At 37.3% G+C, this 18046-nt stretch overlaps 1 protein-coding gene across 2 annotated transcripts in view; it reads left to right on the forward strand.

Annotated features, from left to right (window-relative positions):
- The window catches only part of LOC6620523 (poly [ADP-ribose] polymerase), a 74785-nt gene extending 57182 nt beyond the window's left edge, over positions 1-17603 (forward strand). Inside the window, exons 5-6 of one of the 2 annotated variants that reach the window (XM_032723388.1) lie at positions 3833-4402; positions 16255-17603. In XM_032723388.1, the coding sequence (XP_032579279.1) occupies positions 3833-4402; positions 16255-17545 (1861 nt within the window). In that variant the 3' untranslated portion in view covers positions 17546-17603. The remainder of the gene's footprint in view (positions 1-3832; positions 4403-16254) is intronic. The other variant, XM_032723390.1, reaches the window with a different exon arrangement.
- The last annotated feature ends 443 nt before the right edge of the window (positions 17604-18046 follow it).

Raw genomic sequence — 18046 nt, forward strand, 5'->3', positions numbered from 1 at the left:
GATGAGAAAGCAAGTGCTTTTGCTTCGCACCTGTCTTCCACCTTCATGCCCTTCACTTTAACGGACGACACCAATCGTGAAGCTATCGCAAATTTTTTGGATACTCCGACTGCTCAGACACGCCCCATAAGACATACCTCACTCCAGGAAGTAATGATGCAACTAAAAGTCTTGTAACAAAAAAAAAACATCTGGTTACGATGGCATAGACAACCAAACTGCGAAATTTCTACCACGCAAAGGAGTGCTTGCTTTTGTGAAAATGTTAAATGCTATGCTAATTAGGTCATTTCCCCAGGCAATGGAAGCGTGCACGAATTGTAATGATCTTGGGGATTTCACTAACACTGATTGACTCATACTTTCTCCAAAGTTATTGAACGAATTTTGCTTACCCGCTTGATGGAACTGCCGCAGGTAACAGAACACATCCCACAATAAAAATTCGGTTTCAGTAAGTCTCGTCGTTGCCCCAAACAACTCCATCGCCTTGTAAAGCCATCACGCATGGCTTTAAGCACAAGATTTGCGCACAGTATGCGTATTTTTGGAAGTGAAACAAGCGCGTGATAAGGTGTGGCACGAAGGTCTGCTATATAAACTGAAAGATCTCCTGCCAGCATCCCATTATGTCATCCTCATCTCCTTTATCGCTGATCGCACCTTCGATGTTGCAGTACAAGACTCTCGGTCTAGCCAGAAACACATTCATGGAGGGGTTCCACAGGGAAGTGTTCTTGGACCCTTCCTGACGAAGCCTTTCCTACTGAGCTGCTCCTGGCCACTTACTCATCCTCGCAAATAGCTTCCACTGCAGTTTAGGAATAGCTGCATGCAATCGAGCGATGGACTGCCAAATGGAACATAGCCATTAACTGCACTTATTCGGACTTATTTTCACTCAAGCAAACTCCACATGGCAACTAAGGCTCTCTTAATAAAAGCCATATTAGGTCCAACACTGACCTACGCCATCGAAGTGTGGGGAACTGCCTCTAAGACTCAGCTTAATAGGCTTAGAGTAATACAATCGCGAGCGGCAGGACATTCATCAGGACTACCCTGGTATTTGAGCAACCTTAAAAGTTGTACACAGCAGCCGATATGCCGACAGACCCGAGCACGTTGGCGAATGATCTTGTCGACCCCCTAGCTTATGAGCTAGGCATGCTCACTTAGGAAAATGGGCAGTTGGGGAAATTAGGTTTTCAACTGTATGTGTGCATACGCATGCTCATGCAAGTTATTATCTCACTTGATTAAAACTCGAGTCCAATTTGGATTCAAATTAGGAACTAAACATTGAAAATTAATGTAAGCCCTAAGCTAGATGTGCTTGTGTGGCAGCGGCGTAGGCAGAACGTTGGCGTCGTCACTGACTAAGTGATCGGCAGCTAGGCGAAGAATTGGAGTGGTTTGAACTGGATCAAATTATAATATTGCTGTTTTATGATTTTGAACATTTGTTTTCTTTAGAATACATTGTTGCACAATTATTGCAGACAAAGTAAAGAGTTCATTGTATCGACCGTCGAGAGGAGTAACCAGAGTTTCTGTTGTTAACTTGCATTTTAAATTTGACAAAATATGCCCTTATTAGTTCTTTGACTTTAAATCTATATTATTTTTGATCACCATGTAAAAAATCTTTTTTTGCATTGCCTTAACGCTTATTATTTGAATATAACTTAGAAATAATAAAAGCCGAATCTATGTACCTATGTACCTATCTATCACAAAATAAATTTCAAAAATGACTATATTAGAATAATTGGCATTAGAGTATTCAGCTTTCGACGTGTGAAAAATTAGAGTATATGTTGTCTAGTAGACCTCGATTCTTAGGTGCCCGCATACAGGCATATTATTATTTATTTTATAAATATTTACTTATAATTGTGTGTTTGTATTATTTTTATGAAACATATATTTAAATATATATATAGAGAAATATCCATAAGTCCCTAAGACTTAAGCACATGCCTACAATGCCTACACACCAATACACAATGTACACCCAAATACACCCCCTATGTACCCAACAAATATCATATAAGAATAAATTGTCATAAGATCCTCAAAACCAAGGTTGAATGGAAAAAACCCCAAATCATAATGGGCTGTCATAAGATCCTTAAAACCAAGGTTGAATGGAAAAATCCCAACTCCAATAATCACCTACAAGTAGACTAAACATCACGTTCAAACTTCGGACTCGCAGTCCCGAAAAACAAAAGTGTCAAATTATAAGCCAAAGCACTTGAGTATTTAATTATATATATATATATTTTTTTTTTTTTTTTTTGAAAATTATGTTTTAAATTACAAAAGTAATAATAACAATTTATGTTGAAATATTGATGAACTTAATATTAATGCTGTAAAATGTACTGCTCACTACTGTATGAACACCTAGCCGCCGAGTAAGTGAAGATTATCCAATTCTATCTCAATAATTGCGAAGCTGTGCACCACCTGCTGGGCCAAACTGCTTACGAAGTTCAAGCTGACTTTGCGCTTATTAGCGAGCCGTACAAAAAATCCTCCCAAGAAGCGCCGCGATTCTGACCTAAGACCACGACTTCCCTTCAAGAATTTTCCATAGTCATTGATGAGCTGGAAAATGGCGCAAGAGGAGAGCGGAGCGTATTCATAGCAGGGGACTTTGACGCCGTCCCAAAGAGTGGGGCCCAGTCCACACGAATGCAAGAGGGCGAACCCTCCAGAAAGCTATCGCGTCGCTGGAAGTATCTCTCCTAAATATGGGATCGGATCACACCTTCGGCACAGCTGGAGCAGGGTCGGTAGTTGAGATCACCATTCGCAGTGGTCGCTACCACCAGCAAAGGATTTGGATAGGCATCTATTTGCACCATAGTGGAGTGGCTTTCATCGGTTGACCTAGACATTGAACACCACAAAACGGAGGCCAGGAGTCCAAGTCACTAGGCTGTCGTTCAAAGAGAGAAGGTCATATATTAGGGGTTTAGAATCGACGCACAGGTTTTGTGTTCTCAGGGTGTGCTCCATGTTCCTCCACAGCCCATATTATAGCTGGTACTCTTCCTATAGACTTGCTGGCTGTGGAGGCAAAGGAGATCTACGACGAGGTGAGCACTTCTCAGAGGGGAGCCAATAAAGTCAACGCTAGAACTAATAGCTTGGAAAGGTGGTAGAAACGGCGGCATCAGTCGACGAAGAGGTGCCAGACCCATAGGATTATCCCGGATGTGAGGAGATGGACTCCATTTTTGCCTTACCCAGATTCTATACGGGCATGGATGCTTCAGGAGCTACCTAACCAGGCTTGGCCACGACGATGACCTCAACTTCCCAGAATGCGGCGTTGAGGAAACCGCTGAGCATATTCTAATTAATTAGCGATCAAAATATTGAAAAAGATCAAAAAAATTTTGAAAACTGTTTGCGAGGCAAAAAGTGCGTCTATGTTTCTAGAATCTGTGTTCTTAAGCTCAACATTCTAGCTTTTATAGTTCCTGAGACGGACGGACAGCGCCAGATCGACTCGGCTATTGATCCTGATCAAGAATATATATACATTATATGGTCGGCAACTCCTGCCTGTTACATACTTTTCAACGAATCTAGTATACCCTTTTACTCAACATGAATAAACATATGCTCCTGCATTAGTACTCTTTAGCTTTTCAGAACGCCTACACGTGGAAAAGGGCCTTTGGGCTTTGTTTCATAAAAACTTAAGATATAATACTCGTTTTTGTATCACCCACGGTCATTATTACATGTACTCCATTATTTAAAGAGTCTTTTCGTTTTGTTTAATAGTTATTTTTCCACCTTTTTATTTCAGGCCAACAATACCTCCTATAAGTCCGCCATTATACAATTTAAAGTTTTCAATTATAGGCTTAAAGAACCAGCACAAAGAGCTAAGAAAGAGAATAGCAAATTTGGGCGGAAAATTTGAAGCTAAGATATCGGAAAACACGATAGCAATAATATCAACAGAATTAGAAATACAAAAGAAATCTGTCCGTATGAAGTCTGCAGAAGAGCTCGGAATTCAAATTGTGCCTATTGAATTTTTAGATTTTGTTGAAGCCGATAAAGAAGGAGCTATTAAATATATAAATAGCACATGTATTTGTAGTTGGGGGACAGATCCAAAATCCAGAATTCAAAAGGAAACAACAAAAAGTTTAAATTCGAACAGTATATATACAAAATCCATGCCAGTATCACGGACATTTAAAGTAAAAGATGGCCTAGCTGTTGATCCGGACAGTCGGCTTGAGGACATCGCCCATGTTTATGTGGACAGTAACAATAAATACAGTGTTGTTCTTGGCTTGACTGACATTCAGCGAAATAAAAACTCTTACTACAAAGTTCAGCTGTTAAAAGCGGATAAAATGGAGAAGTAAGTATTTTAACTTTTCCACTTTCTTCAAAATTACTAGTGCAATTTGTGTGTTTGTCCTAAAAAGAAGTTGAAATTCACGGGGTTTCAATTTCCATTTCCAAAAAGTAATACTTTTTGTAAATACAAATAAAATAATTTAAGATCTGTATAGTATACTTCCTTGAAAACATTCTGTAAAAATGAGTACGTAGCATTTCGGTGTTTTGTGCATATCCAACACGTTTCTGGTTTATCAATAGAAATTGGTAACACAAATAAGAAAATTAAAAAGAATCCAAATTTTTTAAATTGTGGGACAACTTTTTTTTAGGAGTTTGTGCTTAAAGTGAGCCAGCATCAATTTTGCACAGCATAGGCGTCATGAGAATCTGCACACTTAATCTGAACTTTTTGCCCAGGTATTTATACAATATACAAACAGGACCATCTTTCCAGGAGAGGAGGTCATGTCCAGATCATTACGCCATTTTTTTAACTTCACGATTATTTTAATAACTTGTCCGCTATCCAGACCGATTTAAAGGAGCTGACCGGTAGAGATCAATTGTTAGTAGTTTTGCGAGGTTTTAATATTAAACGCGCCTTAACGATGTTAAACTTAACGCACCCTTAACACAAACTAGTTATCAACTTTTGTGACGAAAAATTATTTTATACTTAACTTAGAAAATAAAACATCTTAAATTTATTTATTTCACAACGAAATATAACTTTTTATTAAAACTTTCAGACAAAACGCGAAAAAAATATATGTTGGGATGTTTTTTTCATTTGTTGTACTTAAAACAAATTTGTCTGAAAAGCATAGATAGCATTTGGAAATGCGTTTTCATTCCCATTTTCCCATTTTCCAAAAATGGGAAAACGAAAGCAAGAGAGAAGGCTATAGTCGAGCTCCCCGACTATCAGTGTCAATGAGAACGCAAAATTTAATCAATTTTCTGGGATATCGATAGATATTGGGAAATAAAATGAGAAAAAATTTAAAAATCTTTCCAGTGTGGATGTGACGGTTTGGCGGCTTAAGGGCGTTAGATTGGTAGTGGCAAAAAGTTTCTTGTCAAATCGATTGAAATTTACAAGACTAATAAAAATGTCAAAGAAAATTAATTCATTAGTCCTTGTCTCTAAAATCTGTATGCTGAATATCAGCCTTCTAGCTTTTATAGTTCCTGAGATCTCGACGTTCATACGGACAGACGGAAATGGGTAGATCGACTCGTCCATTGATCTTAATCAAGAATATATATACTTTATACAATCGGAAACGGTTCCTTGTTCATACAAAAGACTGTATGAATGCGAAATGCGTTTATGCGCATTGTTTAGCTATTGAGCTTTTTCAATAGCTGTTGCGAATAATAAAAAAGCCGAAGAAAGTTTGTTTATATTACGACACTGTTTATTTTCGAATTTTTTGCGGCAGCTAGGGCCGACAAAGAGCTATATAGAATGCACAAGCTTACTCTTTCCCGAAACACGAAGAAGTGGCAATTGGCGGGACAGACAGCCGAGAATGCTGCGCCCAAGCTTAACGTAGGTAGATAACAAACAACAAGGAATGAGCGCCGAACAGATAAATGCGTGCGAGAACAGCGGTTTGCACTATGGGCGTAGCAGTTGCGATGCCCATGACTAATTCGGCTTAAATATTAACACGTATGAGATTAGTATACTGCACAGTTTTGGCGGCTGCATGACCCAACACGCATATTCAACTAGTTTGGCAAGCCAAAGTTATTCACGGCGATGACTGGAGAGTGAGGAAATCGATTTACAACTTAACACAACTAAAACTGGCAGACTAGACTATATAAAACAGTTAATGAAAAGATTCGCATAATCAAAACATCCGACGACGACAAAGGCAAACTAAGAAGAATAGAATCAATGCTATACATATACTATCACAAGACTAAACATGATACCACTGGACAGACCCCGGCACACATATTTCTCCAAGGCAAACAACCAATGTTAAACACCCAATAAAACAAAGAAAACATAATAAACAAAATTAAGTAACGACAGAACGGCATATTAAGTCGACACAATTACAGAAAAGGTCCACAACAAAAAGGCAAATTAGTAAATGCATATTGAAAATCACTAAAATCACTATACTCGTACAAAACACAACTTCAAAAAAACAAAAGATAAACAATCAACTTTAAATTTTACAGGCACCTGCCACCTGATAACATTATTACTTATGATGATCGCAGCGGTTCATGAACAGTAAATTCAAATAAATTATTTTGATACCAACCACGGATATCTACTTTTTCCGATAAACCAGCCCCTGAAATAGATTACTTCTAGTAAAGGTTACCGTCTACCATTGTATTTGTATACAATAAATAGAAAATAAAGTAAGACAGAATGGCCGTTCCTCATTTAGGGGAAATGCGAACGTTAAATATCATAATTGTTCTAGAATATCTATTATTGGTGAATAAAATGAGAAAAAGATTTTAAAATTGTTCAAAATTATAGGCGTGGAAGTTTTATTCAACTTGTGGGCGTAAGAGTGGACGTGCTGAAAAGTCTTTTACAATTTACAAGACACATAAAACTATGAGAAAATATCAAGAAGTTTTTTAAATAGGTGAGCGTGGCAGTTTTATTAGTCGTGTAAACCATCCCAAAACAATCTATCTCAAAACTGCGACGCCCACACTTGTAAATCATTTCTCAAAATTTTGTCATAATTTTATTAGTCCTGTAAGTTTCTATCTATTTGCAAAAATAGCTTTTAGCCACGCCGTAAAGCCGCCGAAATGGTCAAGCCCACATTATTAAACAATTTTTTAATTTTTCTCATTTTATTCCAAAATATCTATCGATAGCCCAGAAAAATTATGAAATTTGGCGTTCGCATTTACACTAGCTGAGTAACGGGTATCTGATAGTCGGGGAACTCGACTATAGCATTCTCTTGTTTCTTTTTTCGAACATCTCGGCGAGAAAGTGTTCCAGCAGCAAAGCCAACTGGTTTGACCTGTCAAAGAACTGGATCATAGAATCTAAGAATTGTGACCAAGTCCGCAGACCAAATCGAAGGGATCGAAGTCAGATCGATGGATTCACCAGGCATACGTGCGCCATTGTAAGCAGCTTTGCCGTGGGATGCCTCTTGCGGCTGTGGTTGCTGAACTCCTCCCTGTTGCAATTATTGCTGCTTCTGGGTCGTTCTGCAGCGCATCCTATTCTACTGGACTGGTCCCGAGAAGCCTGTTCCGTTGTCTTGCGATATTTGCTCTAGACCACTGCTTTCTGGTGCGCCACTGGCACCCTGTCCCAGCGTGCTGATGGGTTAATGATGTTAACGAAGTTAGCATAGCCTCCAACGAATTTTGGGAGCTCCAGAGGGTGCACCGACGGTGCCCTATTCTTCAGTGAACGCTGCTGGTGGCCACAACCATACGGAGCAATGCCGTTATCGAAAGTTAAGTGGGAGTGCATTTGAGAGACGCACTCAGGCTACCCCCGAATACAGGATTTACGCGTTACGAGGTTGACAAGGAATCCGCTCAATTATAAATTGCATCCACCTTGCGCATCAAAAATGACACCCTGTTTGCATCTGCGGTAACGTTTGCAGAATTATCAGCTTCCATGGCAAGAGCAACAACAACGAAACGGCAGAAATAGCGACTATTCGGTTCAAGCGGGAACATGAGCGCAAAGAAGAGTTAGCGGCAGTTTCCGTTATTTGGCTTAGTACGCGCACAATATAACTGTTTGTGTTGTTTGCAATCCTGCGTAACCAAAGGAGTTACTTTCAATGTTCACCTCCTTAAATTTGCAGATACTTGCACAGCATTCCTCCTTTTTCGAGCGGAAGTACTTTCATAAGAAGGAAAGTTACCATTGCTTTTTGTCCGGCTTAAGACTCTGCTTCATAATTCCCCGAAATGCTTCTGTAAGCATTTCCTGAAAGGCTTCTAGATGCATTCCGTGAAATGCATATGGATGCATTCACTGAAAAGCTTTTGGATTTATTTCCTGAAATGCATTTGTAATCATTCCCTCAATGGCTTCTGGATGTATTTATTGTAATATCTATGAAGATGTATTATTCCATGTAGATGTATTATTTATATTGCTAGAATATTACTGGATACTTTCCGGAATCAATTATCATGAAGCCCGATATTGAGTGCTTCTAAAGAGGAGGAAGTGTTCCCAAAGAATATAACAATGTCCCAGCTTATGAAATATTTCATTTTTTATTTTATTTAACTTCAAGTCTTAAATTTCAGTTCAATAGCCGTTTTGATTTACTTTGTTTATTTATTCCCTGGTAGACGAAGCGCAAACATCTGTAAGACAATATATACATAACTTTATTGGGAATAATTAATAATAACAATGTCGGGTCACGCAGCCGCCAGCAATTCAAAAATCCTTTTGTTTATTTGCTGCCAACTGTGCCATTATCTTGCGTTATCTAAGCTATCCTCTCTCGCGATCTCTCTCCTGTACTCCCTCTCGCACCTACAACTTTGGCTTAGCTTTCTATTGTTCACTCTGCAATTAAGTAGCTCATTACAATTCGCTTTCGTTATCATGCACATCGAATTGATTAAAAATCTCTCCCAGCTTAGAAAAGAGCTTTTTAGCTCAACAAAAAATATAAAAATATAATAATTATATAAAAAGTTCCAAATATTATATACCTGTTTAATGCTGTTAAACTAAATTAAGGGTAAAAAGGAAAATATAATGAGCTTGTTCTGCAGAATGTCATGCGATTCGAATTCATATAAAACTTGGTTAGGGTGTACCCTGTAGTCTTGTTCTGCATTGTATTGACGCTCCATTGGATAGAGCGCAGCATATCATCCTAACGCTTGTCGTTGTCAATTAGTCGGCAATAGCATTGACATTATGATCCGCTCCGCTCGTTCGGGTTCTTACGGCTGTTAGGATGTGCTTTATATTATTATCTCGACAGAATTTACCGAAGTGTTTTGAGCTGAACGCTGTTCCTCGATCGAATACTACGCGGCCCGGCATTCCTGGTTAATATTAGGAGTATGTCGATAACGTGTCTCGTTGCGGTACTTTTAATATATTTATTTATTTATAACATTTATTTATAACACTTGCCGCTTCTTCGTCGACGCCTCTTCAAGTTATTTTCTAAACAAAACATGAGATCCATGTAAATGGAATGCTAAAGGTTATCACTCCTTTTAATAAAAAAAAATATAAAGGAAAATAATATTGTTGAATTGATTAAGTATTTCGAATTTAAAGTGAAAAATTTTTACATTCAATATTTTGTGATTTGCGAAATTTGTGTTCTTTTTGATAATCAAATACCCGATCCGGTGACAGATTAATGTGGAGAAACATTAATACCACAACATATCCTGATGGTGAAAACAAATTGATTAATTAATTATTTAATCGTACGGAGAAAACAATGTTTCTGACAAAATGACTCAACAAGACGTAATTAAAGCCATGGAGACTGACATTCGCTTAGAGCTTGACACACAAGCTACCAAAGAGTAAACGTTGTTCAGGGAATTCAGTGCGACGAACCGCTTGGCAAATAGGCATCTTTTAATAGTGTGTAAAATTGTAAAGCTACTATAGCCAGACTTGTTATGACGAGGTAGAAAAAACTTTAACATTACTCACGAACAAAACATACGGATAGACAGACACTCGCCTTTTGATGCTGATCAAGAATATATAACAGGGAATACTAGATTCGTTGAAAAGTATGTAAGAGGCAGAAGGAAGCTTTTCCGACTATATAAAGAATATATATTCTTGACCATGATCAATAGCCGAGTCCGTATGAACGTCGATATCTCAGGAACTATAACAGCTAGAAGGTTGAGATTCAGCATATAGATTCTAGAGACAAAGACGCAGTGCAAGTTTGCTGACCCATGTTGCCACATCCACTCTAACGTTCTAAAGCCGCCGAACAGGTCACACCCACACCTTGGAACAATTTTTAAATTTTTTCTCATTTTATTCCCCAAAAAAATTATAAAATTTCCCGTTCACATTCACACTAGCTTAGTGACGGGTATCTGATTGTCGGGGAACTCGACTATATCATTCTCTCTTGTTTTAAATTTTGTATAAAGTCTGGAGGTTTGTTAGAGTTTGACGGATTGACGTGCTCTTGCTACCCGTACAAAGGTCCAAAAGACTACCAAAAAGGGTGCAGGTGCCCAAGCAGCAAGTGCACAAGGTTCAGGCGCCCAAGCCGAGCAACCATACGACTGGTAGCAACGAATAAGGAAAGGCGACAACCAAAGCAAACGAGTCCAAGCCAGGCAGCTATGCATCTATCGACTATGCGTCTCCCTAAAAAGCCAAAGGCACTGATCGTAAAGAAGTCGGGTGAGGCTTCTTCACAGCGATGCTCCGGAAACTAAGATCGGACCCGAGCTTTAGCGAACTGGGCAGACACGTACGCAAAATTCGGAGAACTCAGCAAGGTGAGCTCTTGCTCGAAGTAGAGGGAAAATACTCGGAAAGCGTTTCCAAGTATAAGAGCGATCTAGGAGCGACGCTTAAATATGCGCATCAGGGCGTTCTTGCATTCTATCCAGTCCTTGGTTTTTATCTGCTCTAGTGTAGCGAATTTTGAATAAGTGTCTATGCAGCTCAAATAGTGTTTGCCTTCGGCTGAATAAATATCTATAACGAATTTGTCTCTACAGAATTCTATACTTGGCGTGAGTTTAAATGGGACTTTGGTATTTCTATGCTCTGACTTTGCTAGATTACAAACTTGACATTCGTTTATAATGTTTTGGATTTGTAGTTGGCTATTTGGAAAAAAGAAGTTTTCACTAAATAATTTCTTAGTTTTCTAGATTCCTGGGTGCAATAACTTTTCATGGGATTGAAGGATTAATTCCTTAAATTCTGCATATGATTTAATGTTTTTTAGTAAAGTTAGGCTTCTAATTACCTTTGTGGTGCTTGGGTTGATAATTTCTTTATGGGCTGCCTGTATTGTTTCAAAATCAGCGTCGCTGTCTATGTATAAAGCGCTGTGGTTGTTTACGAAGTAATCTATCAAATACTGTTTGGCTTTTTTATGAGTGAGTGTTTCGTACGAAATATGAATGATCTTTTTCTTATAATAATTCTCCTGTTTTACTTTTTCTGGTCCCTTAGTGAAAATGACTTGTCTATTGTAATTATTTACCGCTTTTTCTGTTAGGGAAATTAAATTCTGGTTGTCTTCTTGGGCGCTGTGCTGTGTAGCTTCAGTAAAGAACGCTTCCTCTATAGTAATCCTGGATAGGGCATCTGCTACATGATTTTCTTTGCCTTTGACGTATTTAATATCGAAGTCGTATTCTGCTAGTCTGAATTTCCACCTAGTTAATTTAGCGTTGGGCTCCTTCATCTTGTGCAACCAGCACAACGGTTGGTGATCACTTGCTATTTCAAAATGTCGACCTAGCAAATAGTGTCTAAACGTTTTCATTGCCCAAACAATAGCTAGTAGTTCTTTTTCAATCGAACTGTAGTTTGTTTCATGGTCGTTAAGTGTTCTGCTAATATAACTTATGGGGTGACCATCTTGAGAAAGTACTGCTCCTAGAGCTACATTACTAGCGTCTATTGTGAGTACAAATTTTTTCTTGAAGTCTGGTGATCGACGTATGGGATCGTTAGAAATAAGTAGTTTTAACCTTTTGAATGCCTCAATATATTCCTGGTTTTTACTATCTACTTTTTTGTCCTTTTTAAGACATGTTGTTAGGGGTTTTGCAATCTGTGCGAAATGGGGTATGAACTTTCTATAAAAACCTGTGAGTCCTAAAAATGATTTTATCTCCTTCGGCTTAGTAGGAAGGGGGTAATTTTCTATTGCTCGTAGTTTTTCCGGGTTAGGTCTTATACCTTCTGGAGAAACCATATGTCCTAAGAAATATGTGTCGTGTTTTAAAAACTCGCATTTATCTAATTGGAGTTTTAGATTAGCATTAGATAATACTTGAAAGACTGCTCAAAGGATTGAAGATGTTCCTCTAAGGAAGCTGAAAATACAATAATGTCGTCCAAGTATACCATACAGATTTTATTTAATAGTGGACGAAGTACATCGTTCATACATCGTTGGAAGGTAGCTGGGGCGTTTTTCAGTCCAAATGGCATACGGGTATACTCGTAATGCCCTGTCTTAGTTGTGAAGGCTGTTTTGGGGATAGACTCGGGGTTCATTTCTATTTGGTGAAACCCTTTGATTAAGTCAATTGTAGTAAAATAGTTGCATCCTCCTAACTTGCTTAAGATTTCGTCCATATTCTGTATTGGGTATTTGTCTGCTATTGTTATTTCATTGAGGTTACGGTAGTCTATGGCTATTCTGTATTTCTTCTGTCCGGAGGTGTCTGTTTTCTTGGGTACTACTACAATGGGGCTACAATAAGGGGAATTGCTTTCTCGGATTATTCCCTGATCTAACATTTCTTTTATTTGGTTTTCTACTTCCGTATCTAGTCCGGGTGCATATCCGTAAGGCTTTCTCTATACTGGGTCATTATGGGATGTTCTAATAGTGTGTTTTACGTTATTAGTGAATGTGAGCTGGTCTCCCTTCTTATATTGAAGGTCCTGGAATTCTTTTAGGAGGGTTATCAATTTTGCTTTTTCTTCGGAATTTAAGTGGTCTAGCCTAAAGGAATTATTCTGTGTATCTTGAATATGTATTTCTTCTGAAGGAAGGAAGGCATCGAACATTTCGTGCACGTGTCCGTATATTGTAACTGTACGGGGTCCGTAATTTACTGATGTAGTTCCCTCGTCAAGTAATTGTCGTCCTAAAATCAAGTCGTATTTAGTTGAAAAAGGATATATCAAAAAATCGTATGGTTTAGGGAAAAGATTATTTTTGGGTAACGTTACTTTCTTTTGTGCAATGAACTGGCCATTACTTGAGTTTATTTTCTTTGCTATCTCTTGGATTGGTAATTTGAAAAAATTTTGAGTGGCCATATTTACTGTTGAGCCTGTGTCTATTAAGCATTTTAAATTGAGTCCTTTGTGTTTAATAATTATGAATTGGCTTGTTCCGAGGCTTGGGGCCGAAAATTCTCAGCCGTTTCAGCTTCTGTTATTAATTCCATAGGAGGTTCAGTTGGCTCTTCTCGTGCCTCTGCCATCTCTTGTATGCCAACCGGATGATGTTGTGGGGGGTCGTAAGGCATGTAATAAATCGGGATGTTGTTGGGGGGCGGCCCGTAAGGCATGTAAAGATCGAAAGGATATTGGGTATGATTCCCGTAATGCATGTAAGGATTGAACTGTTGATGAGTTTGGTCTAATTCTTCTTGGTAATGAGCCTCATCAAAACTCATACGTGATTGTCCACTGTCAGACGGTCGTTGTCTCTTTAGTGCTGGTCCACCGGTCGTTATATTTTCTCTTGTATTTAGTGCGTTTGAATAACTAAGTCCTGGTCGGTTCTGGTCAAATGTATGTTGACGATTCAATGGTCTAGGTTGAGCTATAACAGATATGTTAGGTTGAGGGTGAAGTTGACGGTATTGGTATTGGGAAAACGGATTAGGGTTAGTTCTGGGTAATTGAGGTGGTATATATGAAATTGGTTGGCGAATTGGTTGATACATGGCGTTGTATGATGGTTGGAATGGTGTTGTATGATTATAGTAGTTAGTTGTTTGTCTGTGAGTTGCATTGTTAGGTGATTTAATGGGATTTGAGACTGGCTTTGTATTGTTCTTGTATGTAGTTGCTATTTCATAAATTCCCTTTTCTTGCAATATATTTATCAATGATCGTAAATTCGGAATTTCGCATTTGATTATTCTTAACTGTATGTGAGTTGGTAATCTTAGAATTAATGTTTCTATACTGGTTCGAATTAGTTGGTTATACAGGGTAGTTTCTGCAGTGTCGCTTTCTAAGTCTAACTTATTTGTTAATATCTGCCGTCTACGTTCGGCTTCTTCTAAAAATTCACGAACGTTACCTCGGAATTGGGTATTCCAGAAGTCCTCCAATAGTAGATGATTTGGTCTCTGGGGTTTGTAGTTTAGGATCAGATGAGTCCTGAGTTCCGTCCAGGTGGTGAGGTTCGTAACTCCTAGTGTGCGGATGACCTCTCCCGCGATGTTGCGCTCAATGTGTCCGAAGATGGTGAGCTTCTGCCGTTCGTCGGTCGTTTGATATAGTGCCAGGATGAAATCGATGCGGCTGATGAACGTATACAGGGTCTGTGGGTCCCCGTTGAAGTGTTCGACTCCATTTATCCATATATTGGGCTTGGTGCTGCTACTGCCATTTTTTTTTTTATTAGAGTACAAAATTGTTGGTTTCTTTTTTTTTTTTTTGTTTTTAAATGTTTATAGTTGCTGATGTTTCGTGAGTAGCGGTTATTTCATAATTTTATTATTGTTATTTTTATTTTTGTATTGTATAGTTTTAGTTTATTTTTAATTTATTCAAACTTTATATCTTCAGTTTTTTTTGTCTTCATTTAAATTTTATTCACTCTTATTGATTTTTCACTTATGTTACGTTTGAAGTCTATTACTCTCCTCTCTTGAAAACACGTTAAGATTTATTTCTTTTGTTATTTTCCGTTGAGCTTAGATAGAGTTTATTTAGATATATATTTTCTTTGAGTGTATATAGTTTTGTTTTATATGCACTTATTTAATAGTTCGTATTAAAGATTTTTTTTTTTTTAACTGATTGATTTGGGTTTACTTCCTTATGTTTTGTTTCACTTAGATTTTAATTTTTCACTTATTTGGTAATTCCTTAATATATTTAGTTTTAGGTTCTTTTTTTTTATTTTTTTATTTTCCAGCAATTCACTTGTTCGGAGTAACCAAAAAAAAATTTCTGAATTTATAGCTGCGGTAAATGTTGGAAGTTCACTGTTGTTTAAACAGATGTGTCTCACTGTTCTTTTAAGTGTAGGCGTATTAATGGCCAACACTTCACTTTCACAGTAACACTACGTAAGTTCTTTGGCGGATAACACAGATTACAGGAATTAAAAATTTTATATTTTCGCATCAAGCAATCTTTGAGTTATCATACCGACTGCGCCAGTTAAATAGTTTTTTATTGAGCCGAACAAATGATCCGTATTTAAACTAAGATCAACGCTGAAAGTTAAATAGTTTTTATTTTTCAAGTCGAACAAATGATCCGTATTTAAACTAGGATCAACTCCGAAATAAATTAAACACTGAATAAATTCGTTTTTGGTTTTATTGAATATCGGTTTAAGACTTATTGAACTTTACGGTATAACTTTCAACTTAAGACTGATTTCGAATGTGAGTGAGATTGAGGAGGGGCCTCTATGGGTTACAGAAATAAAGAATAGGAAAAACGGAATATCTCCCAAGGCTGTGAAGTGAAGCAATAGACGATCGAAACGTAGATAACGCAGAAAATAGCTTTAAACGGTAGATCAGCAACTGATAAAATCATGTTATGTTAGTTTAATCTTGGATGTTTACGTTGAGGAGAGCCTCAGTGAGAGCAGACGAAACTGCTAGGTCAGGCTTGGGAATCTGTTTACAAGAGCGGCCCAGTTTGGGTGGCGCGAATATTCAATTAACTGAGCGTGATGAGTTGGCGTGAATACGTCACTATATATATATATATATAAAAACTTTTTGCATTACAATTTTTAAATTGTATTGTATTTAATTAACCCATATCTATCGATACCCAGAACAATGATGAAATTTCGCGTTTCCTCTAGATGAATCTGACAATCGGAAAAGTTGACTAGCATTCTTTCTTGTTTTCACTAATAAATAAGTGTGTTTAATATATACAATAATTTTGCACATGCTTTTTTTTTTCAGATATTGGATTTTTCGTTCATGGGGTCGAATTGGAACAAACATTGGAAACTCAAAACTTGAAGAATTTGACACGAGCGAGTCTGCGAAAAGAAATTTTAAAGAAATATATGCAGATAAAACTGGAAATGAATACGATCAACGAGACAACTTTGTTAAAATAGCAGGTCGAATGTACCCAATCGAAATTCAATATGATGATGACCAAAAGTTGGTAAAACACAATAGCCATTTCAATACTTCCAAATTAGAGATATCTGTACAAAATTTAATGAAGCTGATTTTTGATGTTGACTCAATGAATAAAACATTGATGGAATTCCATATTGACATGGATAAAATGCCGCTGGGCAAGCTCAGTGCTCATCAAATCCAATCTGCTTACAGAGTAGTGAAGGAAATTTATGAAGTACTAGAATGCGGTTCCAATGCTGCAAAACTTATTGATGCAACAAATAGGTTTTATACGTTAATTCCTCATAATTTTGGTGTTCAATCACCAACATTAATTGAAACACATCAACAAATTGAAGATTTGCGACAAATGCTTGATTCATTAGCTGAGATAGAGGTTGCGTACAGTATAATCAAAAGCGAAGATGGATCTGATTCTTGTAATCCTTTAGATAATCATTACGCACAGATTAAAACTCAGTTGGTTGCATTAGACAAAAATAGTGAAGAATTTTCGATTCTAAGCCAGTACGTAAAAAACAGTCATGCATCTACCCACAAATCTTATGATTTAGAAATTGTTGATGTATTTAAAGTATCTCGCCAGGGAGAAGCAAGGCGCTTTAAACCATTCAAGAAGCTACATAACAGAAAATTATTATGGCACGGATCACGTTTAACTAATTTTGTTGGTATATTATCGCATGGTTTAAAAATTGCTCCCCCAGAAGCACCACCAACAGGTTATATGTTCGGAAAAGGCATTTATTTTGCGGATATGGTTTCAAAATCCGCAAATTATTGTTGCACAAGTCGACAACACTCCACTGGATTAATGCTTCTATCTGAAGTTGCTTTGGGCGATATGATGGAATGTACTTCAGCGAAATATATTAATAAACTATCGAATAATAAACATAGTTGTTTTGGTCATGGTCGCACCATGCCAGATCCTACTAAAAGCTATATAAGAAGTGATGGGGTTGAAATTCCTTATGGAGAAACCATTACCGACGAACATTTAAAGTCATCGTTATTATATAACGAATATATAGTATATGATGTTGCGCAGGTCAATATTCAATATTTGTTTCGTATGGAATTCAAGTATTCTTATTAAATGGCTTAAATTATATTGAGTGATATTGATTTTAATAAATTTGAATTATTTTTAAAAATTACAAACACTTGTTATATTTTACGTTGAATTTTCAGAGATGAAGGAAGTGATCTCCGGCAAGCAGGAAACTCGGTAACATTGCCATTTAAGCACGAGTATATCCTATATGAAATATATATGCGAATATTTTCGCAGAAAATTGATGAAATTTCGCGTTCTCATTTTAACTAGCTGTAACGGGTGGATAACTGATAATCGGAGAACTCAACTATAGCTTTCTATTTTGTTTTATACTTTTTTTTATATAAATCCGCTTGGATAATAATAACTTCAATTTTTCGGAATTACTTCCGTTTATTTAATTTTTATACCCGTTACTCGTAGATTCTAGAGACTAAGACGCAGCACAAGTTTGTTTACATGTGGTGCCACGCCAACTGCAACGCACACTAAAGGCACAAAACTGCCACGCCCACACTTTTGAAAAACGTGTTGATATTT

The sequence above is a fragment of the Drosophila sechellia genome, chromosome 3R, assembly GCF_004382195.2.
Source record: "Drosophila sechellia strain sech25 chromosome 3R, ASM438219v1, whole genome shotgun sequence".
Lineage (NCBI taxonomy): Eukaryota > Metazoa > Arthropoda > Insecta > Diptera > Drosophilidae > Drosophila > Drosophila sechellia.